This window comes from Nymphaea colorata, chromosome 4 (assembly GCF_008831285.2).
Source record: "Nymphaea colorata isolate Beijing-Zhang1983 chromosome 4, ASM883128v2, whole genome shotgun sequence".
Taxonomy (NCBI): domain Eukaryota; kingdom Viridiplantae; phylum Streptophyta; class Magnoliopsida; order Nymphaeales; family Nymphaeaceae; genus Nymphaea; species Nymphaea colorata.
In genome coordinates this window covers 19236495-19254906 of record NC_045141.1, presented here as the reverse complement: position 1 = coordinate 19254906, position 18412 = coordinate 19236495, and the positions used below count along the sequence as shown (strand labels likewise).

General features: G+C 38.9%; 1 protein-coding gene across 6 annotated transcripts; it reads left to right on the top strand.

Annotated features, from left to right (window-relative positions):
* Positions 1-4417: 4417 nt before the first annotated feature.
* LOC116252413 (probable serine/threonine-protein kinase BSK3) lies at positions 4418-16436 on the top strand. 6 transcript variants are annotated; one of them, XM_031626654.2, is made up of 13 exons: positions 4664-5089; positions 5223-5404; positions 6648-6857; positions 6963-7180; positions 8358-8493; positions 9549-9682; positions 9769-9874; positions 11195-11280; positions 12929-13117; positions 13799-13963; positions 14823-14936; positions 15640-15916; positions 16042-16436. In XM_031626654.2, the coding sequence occupies exons 3-12, from the start codon at positions 6782-6784 to the stop codon at positions 15886-15888; spliced, it is 1473 nt and encodes a 490-aa protein (XP_031482514.1). In that variant the 5' UTR covers positions 4664-5089; positions 5223-5404; positions 6648-6781; the 3' UTR covers positions 15889-15916; positions 16042-16436. The 6 variants fall into 6 exon arrangements, with proteins under 6 accessions (XP_049933279.1, XP_031482514.1, XP_031482512.1 ...); XM_031626652.2 differs by having other exon boundaries at positions 4665-5089; positions 15640-15908; XM_050077322.1 differs by lacking the exon at positions 4664-5089 and adding an exon at positions 4418-4634 and having other exon boundaries at positions 15640-16436.
* The last annotated feature ends 1976 nt before the right edge of the window (positions 16437-18412 follow it).

Sequence of the window (18412 nt, the reverse complement as noted above, 5' to 3'; positions counted from 1 at the left end):
AAAAAAATCATTTATGCCCCTATTAAAATTTTAAAAAATTATATTTGTGCCCCTATTAAAATTTTGAAATAATAACTCAGCCCTACTCATAAAAAATTCCTGCCTTCGCCCCTACTTGTGTGCAGCGTGGATGAGTGACTGGAATCTTGTTACTGCTAGCAGATTGGCCCCCGAGAGACTCCTTATGACTTCACAATATTATATGATATTAACTTAGAAACGTCTCATAATCAAGGGCTCTGCACACTTGGATTAGCTTAAAGAGATGTAAAGAAATCCCCTGTTTGAATTCAAGAGATTAATTAGCATAAATGAGGAGTAGGCGGGTGGCAATTGATTCATTGCACAATGTCATTATGTGCTTGATTGATGCTCCCAATCTTAGAAGGACTGCTCATAGCTCAATGGCCCATCAACTTACTATCTTGGTAACACAAGAAAATGAAGAAAACTTGGGAAATTATAGAAGAAGCCATGAACTAAAGCCCAAAGAATGTTTGAATGATGCGGCAAGTCCCATATGCCCTATATTTGCTGCCCTAGCTAAGATCAACCTATCGAGTAATCAAGGGTTAAAAACAATTCAATAGATGTGATTTATATGGCTTCTTTAAACATGATCTTTGCAGCGCTTCCTGTTAACAGTGACGAGGAAGGTAAGGAGAGAGAGAGAGAGAGATCGGGCCAAGTTCAAGTTCATGATGCTTGACAAAGAACAAGAATGAAGAAGAAGAGGTCGCTTTGCCGTGATCGAAGAAAACGAACAGCACCAAAAAACTGACAGTGGATGCAGATCAGTTCTTCAGTGACTGCTCGTCACTCAATTTTGTTATTGAATTCCCATTTTTGTCGGCGGACAGTGGGTGGATGCAGATCACTCTCTTTCATCTTTGCTCGCTGCCACAAATTTCACACTTTGAGGAGCACAGACAGAAGGATCGTGTGAATGTTGATAGCCACCTTCAGTAAATGAAGTTTCTTAAACTGAAAAACTGGGATAGGGATTTTTTACTTATTTGAAAAGAAGAAATCTCTGGGAGGGATGTCAATACATTCGATTTGGATCGACCAAATCGTTCCCAAAAAGTTTGATATTAAAAGGAAATTTTAATATCCGATTAATAAATGGAATCAGATTCAGATTTTGAAAATGACATCCGACAGGATTTTGATTAGGCTCGGATTTAGTTTTAAATAAATATGCCATATCTAATGCTCTTATGTTTTCAAAATCAAACAAATTCAATTAAAAATTCAGATTTGGATTCGGATTATGAATAAAAAATGGATTCGGATAGTGAAATCAAATTCAAATATGATTTTTTTTGTTTGTAATTAGGTCAAAGTCCATATCCAAATATGTGAATGTCCGGCAAAGTAGATATGCTTGAAGGTATATCCGGTTGAAAATTCGATCTGAATACCCAAGTAGTAATAGCTTACTAAACCTTGGTCTAAAAGAGCATCACTTTGATTTCACTCCACTGATATATATATTTATCATGTAAAGTCATTACATATTTACAAGTTCATAATTTGGTTATTTAAACGATCCTTGCTTATGTTTCTGAACCAAGAAAAAAAATCTAAAACCTACGAGTAGGTGACAAGTAGCTGAAATTAGGTTCGGGATGGATGTTAATCCAAAATACAATGCTTCCTAGATATCAATCCGGGATGAGATCTTAAAAGGATATTGTGGTGGTACTACTAAATCTGATAGAAGTGGCAGAAATCACATTGAATCTGGTAGGAAGCGATTAAAATCGTGAAATTTTACGTGCAAAAAATGCATTTGGATTTTTTTTTAAAATTACATATAATTTTTTTAGAAAATTCATTTATTTTATATAAAAATTTTGAAAAATGATATTAAAATTTAGAAACTTTAATTCAGCTCATCTTACAAAAAATTGAATCATATTCAAATGCTGGCTTTTTTAAGATAAAAATGTTGGGAACGCCTTTGCTTCAAGAAGACGTTCCTTTAACACTTAGACAATGCACCATGATCAACAAGCCTGTATTGTTTGATCTGTGTAAAAATGCATAAAAGTACCGCGATTTTGGCTACCATGTTTGAGTAATTGATACCCAAATCTCCATTTGTACTTAATATAAGTACCTATGTATAGGATGGTAACAAATCTGGCACATGGTACACATTGTTCTCAAACATGCATGGTACATTATGTACGTTAATTACATGCACGTTAGGCCAAGCAGTCTCGGCCAGCCTGGTTATGCCCAAGTCCCATTGAGTACGTTTGTTTTCCCTTCGTGAGGACTCCAGGAACACGACATCTTGTTCTTTGTAGCATAGAATTATTGGAAAACCAGTGCATGGCTGGTTGGGCCAGCCAATGGTAGAAGGCTGGTCGTCTCGGACTTTTGCACCACCAGGCAAGCGACAAAGTCTCTCGGTTGAATACTGCTTCTTTCAGACCCGAACCAAAACTACACAGAGCTAATAGAGGCTAAAATTGTCTGCAAGCGACAAAGTCTCTCGGTTGAATACTGCTTCTTTCAGACCCGAACCAAAACAACACAGAGGCTAAAATTGTTTTCTACAACAAACATATGCTCTCCTAAATGTGAAGCTTTCCTTCCTCCATCATCATCCCATGGGTTGTCTTGTAGAGGCATATCTCATGTGTTTCATGTTTGCGTCGATGCTTGGTGTACATTGTGCGTGACATCAAAACCCGCACTGGGCGCTTATATTGTTGTTAAGGTTGATAAAGTTTACCATATTCCCTTTAAATATATATAGGAAAATAGTCCCTTGTACATACACACTACATACCTACCAAAGTAGAACCAGCTAATGGATTCACCTAACCTGAATAGATCAACACGCTATTACCTACTCGATATCTGCAACATGTCTCTCATCCTTCAATGATTAATCATACCCCCCCTGTTCAACTCATTTCCTCTAAAATCAAGCACTTTAGACCAAGATTTTGGTGTCAAACTCGCATTAAACCCACGCAGGTTAGTAAAGAACACCTGAGATCAAGAGTACCTAGAAATTCTGTGGAATCTTCAACCGGTGAATTGTTAGACTTCTGGTGGATGGATATCTTTGAAGATTTAAACAAAATGTACCAAGCATCACGCTAATTAAGATTACGCAGTTATCTATTATGAGACAGTAAAGGAAACAATATATGCTCAAAATATTGAATCATATAAAATGAAGAGTTGATTAATTTAAGCAAAATTTCCTTTAGAAAGATGCAATCGATGATCACTAGATCAAATCTCAAAATCAGATGTTGCATCTAAGGCAGGCCAGATTCACCTACATGTAGCTGTTGGAAGTTCCAATTATTGGTTGAGTTCAGTCAAAACTCCAACTTGAACCCAATGCATTATTTTGGATCTTGAGCACATGGTTGTCATAAAAGTGGAACTTGTTATATTTTATCTTTGAACTCATAGTTCACGCCGACTGGGGTAGGCTCTCCCTATATTTTTTTAAAAAAAATAAAGATAAGTTGATTTGTTTAAAAATCTAAGACCAATTATGTTCTCATTGGAACTTGCGCATGGATCTGTTTCCAACTTAGTTGTATCCAACAATACCATGAAGAACAGAACCACACTTGAAATTATTTCAAGCATTTGACTTTCAGATCCAACTATCACCTAAATAAAACCTTCCTCTCATCTGAAATAAGTTCCTTCTTCAGGCTGAATAAGGTTCGATTATTTGGTAAATTGGAATACGGCATAAACCCTTTTCAGATCAGATTATGTGGAGAAGATTCATCATAGAGATTTGAAGGCCCTGCCTTCTTTTTCACTTTGAAAGTCTGTCGATCTGTCCCACAGCCATGTGGAATCATCAGCCTTTTATCAAAGAAAATAACGAGGTGGTATAGATTTCGCACGGGATTTGGATCCGTGCTTTACCAAGTCAGGCCCAAAAAATGAGTAGATTTATGTTGTCTAAATCTACCATAGTTTTAGAAAGGACAGATTCTATAAGCCCAAACTTGAACCGGGTAAATAAGCAGGGAACCGATATTCACATCTAAGGTCCTTACCTGGATCCGGGAATCGAATCCAATTGAGATCTGGATCTTATTTGTTTATCGGGTCCGACTAAAATTTGATTCATTTAGGGGGCTAGCTAGTGGCTAGAGGGGGAGGGGCGAAAGCAGAAGGCTTTTCACAAGCACGTACTAGCGGGGCCCGCATCCTTTGGACAAATCGAAGGCCCCACGGCCAAAAGCGCGTAAAGTTTTATCATCTGCCACGTGGCGGAGTGGTAGCATAGCTCAGGGCCCCACAGCGTACCAGGCAACAGACAGCTTTTCTTGTTGTTCATGGCGGTGGTGGGGGCCCGGCTGCGTGGAGTCGGGCTGTGGCTACTTGGTAGGGGAAGGGTGGAGAGGCCATCCGCCGGCGGTTGGCCCGCAGGATAAGTGGTCGGGCGGAGGCCGGCCGGCTACGAGCCGGCTGAGATTTAGCTCAGCTTGCCTAGGCGAGGCTGGCATTTGTGTCGTCGCCTGTAAGCAAGCCTTCACTGGCTTTCAGTAAGCCGAGCTTCAGGGACGGAGGAAACCGACGAGCGAGACGAGTGAGAAAGCTAACGTTACGTCGTTCTGCGTCATGGGGAGATGGTATAAATTGAGAGAGATGATGAAGGAGGCCATTTTTTTGTTCCTTTCTGTTTGCTTCATCAGCCTCGTTCCTTGTTTTTCTTTCTTCTTCTCCTTCATCCTCCTCGTCTTTCTCTGCTTGGGAGAGCAACTACAGGCGAAGAAGAAAGAGGAGCCTTTCTTTGTATCTTTTTTATCTTTCTTTACTACTTTCAGACGAGCATATAGAGAAAGAGAGAGGGAGAGAGAGAGAGGGAGGTGTGTGTGTGCGCGCTTGCGAGGAAGAAAAGTGTTTTGGCGTCTGCGGCATAAACACTGTGCACGAGGAGACACGCGCGACCGCACGCTTTCTCTTCCGCCTCTTTTTCTGTCTCCCCTTTTCGTATATGCAAGCGTGCGGAACGAGAAAAGAAAGAGAGAGGGTGAGGGAAAAAGGCGGAAGAAAAGCGGGACGCTGAAAGGGAATTACGAGAGAGGTCGATCTCCCAGAAATCTCTTCCCCTTGGGCTTCGTGAACCCAAAAAAAAAAAAAAAGCTTTATTCTGACCCCTCGCTTTTCCTACTTCTCTCATAAAAAACCGATTCTGCTTTTTCTTCACTTTGTTTCAGGCGGATTTCGGTGCCGCGCAGACAGCTAGGGTTCCGTTGAGCTGGCACGAGTACGGCGACGTAGAGAAAGGGAGGAGCCAGATCCAGAGAGAGAAAGAGAGAGCCCAGTCGAGGAGGGCATTCCTCGAAGGGAATTCCTGTGCGTGGATGGCACGCTTTGGGCGGATTCATCTCAGCAAGAGGTGTGGAGACGAGCTACTCCCTCCCTCTCTCTCTCTCTTTCTCTCTCCACTGAATACCGAGTCCCCTTCTTCTAGATCTCGATATTGATTTCTGTGACACTCTGTTCTCGCGGCGCATTTCAGATTTTCTTTCAAGACTCTTGTTCCAGAGCATCGTTTTAGTAGAAAACAACCGCATTCCCGAAGGGAATTCATCTAGGATGTTCTAAAGTTTTCAGTTTGAACTTACTGAAGTAGCGGGAGGCGCAAGACGAGGAGGAAGTCGATAACCTTAGCTGATTCATTATAATGCTACTTCTTTCTAAAGTGGGTAGTGGCGAAATTGGTGGTTTGATGACGCTTTGGTTCATAATCACACTGAAGCTACCCTGGTGCTTGTTAGCATCTTCTTGGTAGCTGTGCGGATCTCTGAGCGAGATCAGACAAGTGAGGGGGAAGACTTACGTTTCTGGAGGAACGTCGACAATAACTAAAATCTCTCTTGCGTGTGAAATGTGATCTGGGCCTGTGTAACCGCGAGAGTAAATACAGTGAGGGAGCTGGCGTCTTTAAAATACTTACCTTAATGTTTTTATTTTTTTTGGTCTTTGACTTATGGGTGGGTTTGTTTTCCCCCGGCGGTATTAAATGAGGGCGGTAGAGTGTGAAGACTGAAGAGTTTGGTTGGTATCTTGCTCATGCGGTTTCGTTTTTGACTGGGTAAGCGAAAGTTTTTCTGGTAAAAATTGTTGACTTTGGGTCATCCTACACTAGAAGTACTCCCATTCTGAAAGCACTGGGCCTTTTAGGAGCACTGCTTTTTTCTTCCTTTTTCCGGTAACAGTTTTTTTATGGTGGGTGGGTGCTGCAGTTTATGCGAGCAGGAGCTTGATATGGTGGAAGATTGATGCACTCCCCATGACTTTTTCTTTAATGGGTCTCCGATCGAATCTTAAGAATGCAATTACTGGCTACTAGCTGATCTAGAAAGTCTATTTGTTTCCGGCTGCTAGTTGTCGGTAGACTCGGTACAGCAAATTCCTTTTAGCTTGACATTGTTTCAAGGATCTCGTCAAAGAAAGTAGGCAACGAAAATTGAGCTAATTTTAGTGGCGCTTCAAGGAAGGCTATGCTGTTAGAGTTTCGGATTGCGGCATTTGAATTGCAAAAAAGGGCTTTTTGGGTGTTTGAGGCGCTCGAGCAACTAGGGGTTTTCTTCAAGAAGGATTTGGACTTAGGTTTTCTGTCTTGGGTCTTTGTTCAGGTCAACCGACGGTTGGCAAAAGAAGCTCTTCTTTGGGAGAAGGCGTAATCAACCCGAAACCTGCTGGGGATTAACAATCTAGAGAAGTGCTGAGTTCGTTCTGTTGAGATTTGAGCTTTGCGGCTTGGACAGGGATGGGCTGCGGGTGCTCGAAATTCTGTTTTTGTCCGTGCCATTCTGAAGGAGCCGTTCTTGAAATTTCCGATGTCGGTGAGTTTTTTCTTTTAAATATTCTTTAGCTAACTTGTTTGAGGCCTGGTTGATGATAGCTTTTGGTTGATTCCATTTTGATATCTTCTGGATTTGTTATCGCAGAGAATGGGGATAAGAGTGAGGCGGATCACTTGCCAGCTTTCACTGAGTATTCTCTTCATCAGCTAAGGTTTGCCACCTCGGGCTTTGCTGTGGAGAACATTGTTTCCGAGCATGGAGAGAAGGCTCCAAACGTCGTGTATAAAGGAAAGCTCGACAATCAAAGAATTGCTGTCAAACGCTTCAACAGATCGGCGTGGCCGGATGGAAGGCAGTTCATGGTAATGTAATTTCTTGTTTTGGATGTTTTCAGCTGATTAGCTTTTTTTATTTTTATTTTTTTATTTTTTTTTTGTTGTGAACGAACGATGCCGTTCGTGGTATTTGTTTTCTTGTACTGAATGGTTTCAGCCGATCAGCTTTTATTATGAATGAATGATATCAGCTGATTAGGTCGGTCTGAGGTTACAGTTTTCCTTCTGGGCTGGGGAGCAATAAGGGATAGAGGGCTTCTGTCAGACATCTAGATCTTTGGACTCCCTACCTTATGTTGGTTCCTTCAGGCCTTCTCGATTCCCCCAACCCTGCAAGTTTATCGTGTAGCTGAAACTATACTAAAACCTAAACATTTTTTGTCTAAGTTCACTCGAGGACATGATTGAGGCCTTGTCATAAGGCGGAATCTGGCTTTGGTTTGAGTAGTGCCAAGATAACCTAGTTTGTGCTTGGTTATAGTTCCGCAAACCACTTCGTTTCAGTTAGGTGACTTTTATTGGAATTACAACCTATAGAATGTGAGGGTTTTAGCATGTCTCACTTCTACTCCTAACAACTTTGACACTTCATGCCTTTGTCATGTTCTTAATATACAAATTGCAGTTTGTGCTAATTTAGACAGTTGCTGATGCTGTGCTTGTATGTCGACTTGCATGCAGGTGACATACCACTCTCCTATGCTCAGAACCTAAGTAAATGTTTAGTTATGTATATGCCTTGTTTGCTAGCTTGTATAGATCCTGACTTCAGTGATGCGCTGAAGCAGTTAATGCCTTTGTTTAGAGAAATTTTTGCCAACTGAACTTTTATTCTTTCCTTAATAAAAGATGGGCATGATAGAAAATGCTCAAAACTTAAGTGCCCCAACTGAGATGCTGAAACACCTCTAAACGTTCACAGTTCTGCAAACTCTGATGTCTTTGAGAGTTGTCCAAACTCCAAAGCAAATTGTAAAAGTTGATGATGAATTGTCCTGATGTGCTATTTCTTTTCCACACTTCATTTTCATCTTGGATTGATAGGATGCCGTCGTCTTGTGCATGAAGCAAATTTTGTGAACATTAGTCATCAAAATAGTTATTGGTCATTTGAATTTCTTTCCCTGAGGTCACTATTTCTGTTAGAGGTTAAGTTCCAAAATGGATAGGGTAGCCTTGTTCCTAATTTTCCATTCATATGCAGGAAGAAGCAAGGGCTGTTGGTCAGCTCCGTAATGTTAGGCTCGCAAACCTTATTGGTTGTTGTGCTGAAGGTGATGAGCGTTTGCTTGTTGCTGAATATATGCCGAATGATACTCTAGCAAAGCACCTTTTCCATTGTAAGTTGTCATACTGCTTTTAGCCCATCATGTTTCAATACTGTGGAGAAAGCATGACAGCAATCAAACCTGATCTAGCTTCTGGATGTTTCTCTGACTAGTTCTATGCTGGTGTTTGAGGTTGAGTGTGATTTGCTTTTTTCCAGCATCAGTACTGAAAGCTAGTGATGTCCTAATCACATTCTTTTCCAATCCGCAAGCATTATCCATATGCGTCCTCTCTATGGAGTGGGAAATGCACCTGTGTCTACAGGCTTAGGTTCTAGCTATAAACTGTGACATGTTCATAGAAGCTTATATGAATGCCTCTGCAAGGACAAAAACCGGTGTTTATGAAAACCCTACTAAGTTGTAAGCCTTAATGCAAGCTTGATTTAATTTAAGTCCACAAGTTATACTTTTATTTAGTCATTGCAAGATTGCCATCAATATCACTTTGTCACTTTGGTAATTCACTAGGCTTAGGTTTTACTTCCTTTGACCATTTTTTTGGGGGTTTATTTTTATCAGAACTTCCTTGTTGCTTTGTTTTTGTTAATGTTTGTGGTTTCTTGTCTTTCAAATACCTGTATATTGGCATGTTTTATGAAATTGTGTAATTTCTTTGTTCTTACTATGGTTTGGACTTTATACTTTTTCAAAATTAAATGTTGAAAAATTATTTTTGTACCACATTTTGTGTTATTCAGGTTGTACTATTCAAATTGAGTTGCTGGCACTTGTAACTAAAGTTGGGTAGAAACATATTAACTAAAGTTGGTTAGGAACATATTTGAAGATGCTTCTTCTCGATCTCAGTTATTCATTGTTGTTGCTGTATAATTCTTGGGTGGTGGATGCATTTAGCTGTATATTCGTCGGACCTGATTGATTGAAACTTCTCAGTTATGTACTAAATGTTTATGTGCCATATGAGACACAGTTTCTCCTTGTCCTTCCCATGATTTTTAATCTTTATCTTCACGTTTTTTGCTGTTTTCTGCATTTTGCGGATCCTTCGAGCCTTAGTGCTATGACCATATTGCTTGTGACTTTATTCCATTGTACATATGCAGGGGAGACCCAGCCTATGAAATGGGCAATGCGGTTAAGGGTTGCATTGTATCTGGCACAGGCTTTAGAGTATTGTAGCAGCAAAGGGCGAGCACTGTATCATGACCTGAATGCATACAGGGTCTTGTTTGATGAGGTGAATTTCTTAATACGGTTCCTTTTGTTGGACAACATATCTATGATTGTGAGCATCCTATGTTGTTGATATCTTGCTTCTGACAGGACGCAAGTCCGAGGTTATCATGCTTTGGGCTGATGAAAAATAGTAGAGATGGAAAAAGTTACAGTACTAACTTGGCTTTTACACCTCCAGAATATTTGAGAACAGGTATGTCCCTTTTCAGAAGTAAACTCAGATGTGACACATTTGGTTGTAAGGCATGTTTGTATAAGAGCAAACAAAGGAAAAATTTTGCGCATATGAATCTTTTGCTGAATTTTGACTTTAGTAGAAACTAACACTTGTGCATGTACTTGAATAATATTGAGTAATAGGATACTGGCAGGCTTTTTTAATTTCTTTGAGATCCATTTTCCTGTACTTGTAGGCTGTAGCCAAGGTGCTCTTACATTCATGCGCCAGTGGCCTTATGAAAGTGTTTTGGAAGAATTTTATGGCATTGTCAAATTTATAAATGGTTGGCTACTCTAGTGCACATTATATTTCTGAACTTGTTATCTTGAAGGTCCTACTTTACAATTACATTCCTATACTTGCCATCTTCTGATGAAAACCTCAATAGAAGTAGATAAATTTAATAAAAAACTGAAAAAACATAGTTCATAAGAAAATATTATTAGTTACAAAATCGAACTACTATTTCTCTGATGCAGATGTATTGAATTTGAATTTTCTTGATTTTAATTCTGGTGAAGAAAACAAACATAAGTTTTACCTTGACACAAGAGTATGGTGATCTTGATGGTGTGGAACATATCACCTTGAGCAAACTAAGCTGCATCCGATGCGATAACGAAATTGAGAAGACAATGAAAGTACAAAGAGAAGCCTTGTAGGCTTAGGCAGCTCTTTCTTGTCTCCACAAATATCGAGATATCGACAAAATTTTATCTAGCCATGAGCTTTAAGAGAAAATGTGGTTCTACAGAGTTCACTCAGGTGAAAGTTAATTTGGATTGGACTAAGGCCAAAGAGAGCTTCATAGACCTAGTTATGTTTAGGTCTCCCATGTGTATGGTCCAAGTTGGTTTAGGCTAAGACATTCTGTAAGGGATAGGATCTTCCTAAGGGTCTTAAATGGTTAAAGAGATTCTCAGCACGCGATAAATTAGTTCTAGCAGGTCACATATTTGTGGAAATTGAAAGATAGGTCCTTATCATAGATCTTAATGTACTTATAGTCTAAACACTGGATATAAGCTTATAATTGGGCAAGAAATTGCGGACCATATTTTGATAATCCAAAAATGTGGTTTTGATGAGTATTGGGGCACAGCTTCATAACTTTGTTAGTCAGGATGCAGTTGGAAATAGACCAGAATAGCAATAATGTGGGTGCCCCAATGGCTTCTCGGCAGTTGTTGTGGCATTCAAGTTTTGGATCTTTGATATGTCGAATCTTGTATTAAAATGAGCAATCATCTTCATGATTTTATAATCTTTTCCTCTTTGCTTCTATTTATACAGGCAGAGTGACTCCTGAAAGTGTAATATATAGTTTCGGCACACTTTTGCTTGACCTCCTCAGTGGGAAGCATATCCCTCCTAGTCACGTAAGTTTTAAAGTCTGTTTATGTTGTAATTCTGATTTAAAGGAACTGATGTGGAGTGTTGGCAATGCCAGAATCTCTGCTTCTATGAAGCTTCTTCCTTAAGCAGCTGGTGCAGTTTTGTTTGGGTGCTTGTATTGTCTTTTTTCAACAATTCTTTCATTGAAAAGATGGGAAATTTTTTTGCCAAATGCTGGCTTTTAGGCTCATGAAGCACAAAATGGCAGCACTGGAGATACTGTGTATCTCCAAGTCAATGAAATGTGTAGTGCACTTTTTAGATTTTTTCTGAGATTGACCTGTTTTTGTTACTTTTCTATGAAACATTGAGATGTACATGCAGAATGATTGCCTATGTGATCTTAAACTATCTTATTTTCTGTGGGTTATTGAAGCGTGATTCATTCAACTTATGGTTTTACAACATGGTAGTCGGTTTTACCCTAAGTCACTTGAGTACGGGTACAGATATGGTAACTTCCAGAAAATGTGGGTACGGGGATACAACATGATATATATATATATATATATATATATCTGTGTGTGTGTGTGTGTATTATGCAAAACAGCACAAAAAAATCAAAATGAAAGCGACATTTAAATAACAAGTGATATATATAAAAACATTAGTGATATATATAAAAACATTATGTGTTAATAAACAATAACTCTAAAAAACAAAATGAAAACTGAGTTAGAAAAAATTAAATCAAGTGAAATTAAGTTGTTTGGATCAGTTTTGAGCTAATTAAGTTGACTGAGGTTTTACCCTGTAGTAGTCATTTTTTTTCTGTTACGGTTCGTCATAGTAGCTTGAATGAATTTGGTTCCATGGTGTGGAAGTATTCTGGCAAAGTGTAAAAATCTTCGCCCAAATGGTTTGGCTCTGGTGGGAAACAAAAGGAAACATAAAAACGTGTGGCTGGCCCTCCTTCGGTTAGGTGTTCTTCTCTATAAATGCAACCAAGAAAGAGGCTCAGATTTTTCTGCCTGTGAGGTGCAAGTCTGTGAGCTTCTGTATCTAGGTTTTTCTGCCTTTACAAATTACAATAGAAATTTCATTTACTTGGGCAGCCTCCTCTTGTGATGGTTGTTCAGGATAATGGTATTTGGAGGCATCTAATTGACAAAAAATTTGCGCTTCTTCTGCTCTTATGGTGTTCTCAAAAGCAGTCTTGTTTTTCCCTCAGCTAGTGTTAGCCTATATAAGGTAGTGTGGACTGGAAGATGCAAGTTTAATTTGTGAATTTAAAGTTTTCTGATAAAGAGGGCGTGCACCAGAAATTTTTGACTAGTAAAAGCAAATATTTTTTGACAGGAATTTTCTTTGAAGCAGTATGTTAAATATTAAAAAGTTATTTCAGTATAATGACAAATTGAGTGCCTGTGTAGGTATATGAAATATATATTAATTTGTCCGAGCATGTATGGCCATGTTGGCAATGACATGTAGACAAATTGCAAATATGCTTGTGTAAAGGAGAAGGAATTTTGGTTGACTTCACACTCTGAAATAGTGAAATTCCTTTTGATGCCAGCGTCCAATGAACACTATTATAATATTATGTTACTCGTGCATTGTTCTCGTGTTACCTTGTGGAACTTGTGGCTCTATGGCATCAATGTTGAGCTATTGCTTTATTTCATTCAGGCCCTTGATTTGATCCGAGGCAGGAACTTTTTAATGCTGACAGATTCCTGCTTGGAAGGTCAATTTTCTAATGATGATGGAACCGAGTTGGTGCGACTAGCATCTCGTTGTCTACAATATGAACCCCGTGAACGGCCCAATGCAAGGTCTTTGGTTGTTGCTCTATCTTCTCTTCAACGAGAAACTGAGGTAATTGACCTTGATAAGTTGTATAATGTCAACAATTTATCTAGTCCAACTCCTGTTAGTTTTTCGTAGAAGACCTTTTTTTAAATTATGCATCAACCTGTTTTGATTGTTTCAGCTTTCAACTTCTGAAGCTATAATCAACCAGTTTTTTTTTCCCCCACTTTTCAATTTACGACATTGAATTATGGGTGAAAGTCTGTAAACTAGGTCAAAGCTCATAGGAACATGCATGCATCTAGGTGAATTTCACCTTCAAGAAAATGAATGACATCTTCAAAGTGCAACAAAATTGACTATCGTAGGCTACCATGTTAAGTAAGCATTAGATGACAATTTGTACCTAGGAATGTGAATGGACATCTAAAATCTAAAGGTCATATGACTAGTGAATCCTTTTCATGGCACAGATTTAGCGCTTGTGTTTGAATTCAATTTAATCATGTTCATAAAATGCCACTATCCTGATGTGTTGGCCTGGCACATACGTGGTCATTGGTCAGGAGACTGTCAGTCTCACCCAAGTTGCAAGTTGCCATGCAATTTGAAGCTGATATAATCTATACTTTGGCCTTTCTCCCTAAACTTCCTTACTCTTAATTTCTTATATTAGTTGCTTTGTAGCTGTAGCTGTTCTTTGGAAGTGTTAATATGTTTCTAATTTTAAAATTATTATTTGAACAGGTACCTTCTTACGTGTTGATGGACATACCACATGAGACAGAAGTGACTTTGGAACAGATACCTCTGTCTCCTCTAGGCGAAGCTTGTTCAAGAATGGATTTAACTGCAATACATGAGATTCTTGAGAAGGTTGGATATAAGGATGATGAAGGAACATCAAATGAGGTCTCTCTCTCTCTTTTACTGTATACATGCACATGCACACGCACACATCTTATCAGCAACTGGGCCTGGAAACTTCTTTGTTTTGGCACTATAAGAACGGTAACTGGACAGTGTTTCTCATTCACTTCAATGTGATCCATGTGTAAATGTAGAGGAGGAATGGCTTTTACACTCCTGATTTTTTGGTTTAATCCATTGTCACATATATCGTGTACGAGTATTATATGGCAAGGAATTTCTTGGGTATAATGCGGCAAAGTTGTATGTCTCGGGAATACCTCGGGAGAATCTCGGCAAATTTTTGGAAAATTTAAAACATTTAATAAATCCTGAAAATTAATGAAAAAAAATAATAATTAATAAAAAATAAGAAAAAACGTGTATAATACGTGTTTTTTTCATGCTTTTTATTTTCTGGCGTTTTTTTGAAAAAGACACGTCTAATTGCCATTTTATACAGCTGACTTATTTCTTGGGTATTATACGCTGTTTTTTTCGGGTATCTAATCAACTTCCACTTGAGTCTGTTATGACAGAAATAGGGGGATACCTTTAACCCCTTTATCTCTAGATCTAGGTTAAACAATCCCAAAGAGTGAGTTGTATCTTCACTTAAATGGATCTGTCTTTCTCTGATATACTTTATGATAATAATGAAGAAATGAGTCAAACTCATAGCTTTCTTACCTTGTTCTTGTAAGCAATGTTTTTTTTCATGATTGATAGTTATTTTGTTTTGATGTTAGAACTTCGGTAATGTAGTTTTTTCTTAGTTGATGGGCTGTTTCATGTTCTCTAGGTGTTTAATTTGCCTTTTGTGACTTACAAGGATGTATTGTCTTTTTCCTACTTGTCACAGCTATCCTTTCAGATGTGGACAAACCAAATGCAGGAGACTCTGAACTCGAAAAAGCAAGGGGATGCTGCTTTTCGGCACAAAGATTTTGCAACTGCAATCGATTGCTATTCACAGGTTCTCTTTCATTTTTTCAAATGATTTAATCTCCTGCATGGTGTTTTTGTCTATGATCGAACATGGCACTCCAGCTTTGTCTTTAGAAGCATATTTTATGGAAAATTGGAGAACACGATGTTGCTTTCCATGTCTGCTGGTTGAAACAGGAAAACTTTAAATTAAAATAAATGGAACTAAATTATTTGGTTTGTCAAATCTGAAGGACACGTTAGTTTGCCTTTTTGTTTCTAAAAAATGGATTCAAACTACGTAGAAAAATAGACAAGACAAAAGTTATAAGAATAAAAACATGTGAAATGTAACGATCCAAACTTTCAAGGCTTAGAATATGGGCAAACTGATGTTCTTTCCTTGAGTTTTTCCTTTGTCTTGTATCTGGTCTGAGTAGTGGTTACACCTGCTAAGTCCAGGCAACTAACTTAATGCAAAGGAAAATTTTATATATTGTAAGGTGAAAGATCCTTTATCGTATTTCGCAATGTTCGTTTAAATTTCCTTACGCATACCAGTCTTTCCTTCAAGGGGAGCGGAGTTCGCACCGTTCATGGAAAATTTTATTTCCTCTTCCCTCCAAGTACATATCAGCAACTTTCTTTCTTATCCTTCATTTCATCCTTTTTTTGTGTTCCAGTTTATTTGAAGTTCCTGTTGAAACACACGCCTTCCTGACCTTTCACGTTATCCATGTTTTGTGTTTCAGTTTATTGAAGTTGGAACAATGGTATCACCGACAGTCTTTGCACGCCGGTGCTTGTCCTATCTCATGAGCGATATGCCTCAGGAAGCTCTTGAGGACTCAAGGCAAGCTTTGGGTATTTGCCCTGCGTGGCCTACTGCGTTTTACTTGCAAGCAGCAGCTTACTTGAGCCTTGAAATGGAGAATGATGCACGTGAAGCACTCAAAGATGGTGCTTCTTTAGAAGCCAAAAAGCGCAAGACTTCCAGCTGATATTAGTACCAGCGCCGAAGGTAAAGTGGTAAAGTTTTGGCCTCTTACCACAGTCTTCCATGCAAATGCATCTTCAGTGCATTGTTAACGTGTTGAAGCTGGGATTCAAATCGATAAGTTCAGTTATTAATGGGAAATTTTCTTTCTACTTAGGGCCTATTTTCATCCTTTTGGGGTTCGCAACTAGAGCATCTTTCATGTCTCATGCTCGTGATTATAGATTACGCCTAACAGGAGGTTTTGTGAGATCCCCTATGGTGTTGGTTTTCCTTTTGCTTAACCAACACGTGCAGTATTTGCTGGAAAACTCTTCATTACTTGCCAGATTTTTCTCGGATGTTTGTCAAGGAGAAATTGTAAGTTTGTGTACAGAAACTCGATTTTTCTTCTTGTGTGGATAGCAAGATTGTGTTCTCTCTATTCTGTTTTCTTGAAAACGAAAGGGCTACATATATATATTTATTCTGAAGCAGATAGAGAGGGCTCGTGTATCCATGTTGGCGGTGGAAGTGTTTTACTGACCTTGGAAATAAAAGGATGTTGCTGTATTTTGTTTGTTTGAAAAGTTGAACGTGAAATCCTGTGACATAGGTCGGTCATGTGGTTTTATTACTTACCGTGGGTTATGGAAACGAAGCAAAGTTGGCGCAGAGACGAAAGTTTGTCTATACTAACAGAAAATTTCTAGAATAAATCAACACAAAATATATGTATCTCTGTAAATTTAAGTGAGGAGTAAGTGCTAATGCTGATCAGCTGCATAAGCGCTGATCTGGTGGTCTGTCTGATCATATTGTTAAATTTCTCCGATATTTCCTTTTAGATATTCCCATGCGTGATGTGAAAGTGATAAACTGCAATCTTTCTGTGGTTGGGCTATTGAGAAACCGTGTGTTTTGTGGTTTCCCCTCATGGACAAGCTGAATGGTAAATCCAGACCTTGGCCCTGAGACCCCTTCCCCTACCGTTCACTGAGAAACATTATGAGATTATAGCTCAAACAGATACTCTATTGGTTGGTGCATTAAGTTTTTATACAGTTCATAATATTTTACATGTTCCTTGCTTGACATTGTAGTCTAGCATCTGTTCAGTAGATGATAGGTCTGTTCATGGTCTGTCTACATGGTTCTTCCATCAACTTTAAAGGGCGATGCCTGTTTGGAACGTCTGGTTTTAGGTTTGCATGGAATGCAATCAATCATGCTACGCAGAGCTCAAGCAAATCAAAGGAATTTCATGGTTCCAACTTTGATATGTTCGCGCCTTGTATGGTGCCTTGTCTCGACTGAACTAATATGGCCTTCTGCACTGGAAAACTTTCGTGGGCCTCCCTAAGCAACCCATGTATAGGCAGAGATGGGCTCGGCTTTTCCATCTCTGCTGTGGGTTGGCGGCAGCAGGTCAAGAAGAGCGTACAGATATTATCCCTAGTAAGCTCGATAAGCTAATTCGAGCTGCATTTTGCAAGTAATGTGGGTGGGCAGTTAATCGGCCACAACTAACTTTTGTAAGCCAAATGTGGGTCTTAATATGAGTGGGACTTTTTCATTGATGAATTTCAGAATGGATTGGTTTCTGATTAATACAGACAAATTAGTTAACAAGACATGCCTTTTGCAAGCATCCCTTATTAATGACTCCATTCTTCCGTAGTAATGCATAAGTACTCTAAACTAGTCCTGGAATTAAAAGTTTAAACTAAAACATATTCCCTTTATACAAATTTGCATAATTAGCTTTACATATGGTTTCATAAACCTGCGCTAATAATTGGGGAGGTTTTAGTTTCATGAACCTCTCCCATTTTTGAGACAGGTTCATGGGGTAATATGTTACCATCTCATTAGTCAAATGACCGATGAAAGGCCAAATACGCACTGCTTAATGTACTTCCATTCCACCTTGGAAAACTGACCAATTGCAATGCCACATGGGAACAATCTGAGTTCTCACTAGCATATCTTCATATTCTGTAATGCGGGTAAGCCGTTGGTCGGCCGCAACCTATTCTGAACTTTTGTAAGCCGAATGTGGATCTTAATATGAGTGGACTTTTTCGTTGATGAATATCAGAATGGACTGGTATCTGATTAATACAGACAAATTAGTTAACAAGACATGCCTTTTGCCAGCATCCTTTCCTTATTAATGACTCTATTCTGCAAGACATGCTTATGCATCAGTCCATACATATGAAAGGCCAAATACGGACTACTTAATATACTTCCATACCACCTTGGAAAACTGATCAATTGCAATGCCACATGGGAACAATCTGAGTTCTCTCTAACATATCTTCATATTCTTGTAAGATGTCAGGCATGGCCAGACTCGGGGGTTCTAGCCACCTTCTTCTATTCATGGCCTCAATTGTGTGTGCATGATTTAGGTCCAAATCCATTTTTCATATACATTTAGGTTATCCAAATTCGAATCGTTCACATTGTTAGAGATATTGTGTATGAGTGATTGGCGAGCTCGTAATTAAGAAGGAGATGCTGCTTGAGTGGCAAGAGCGAAA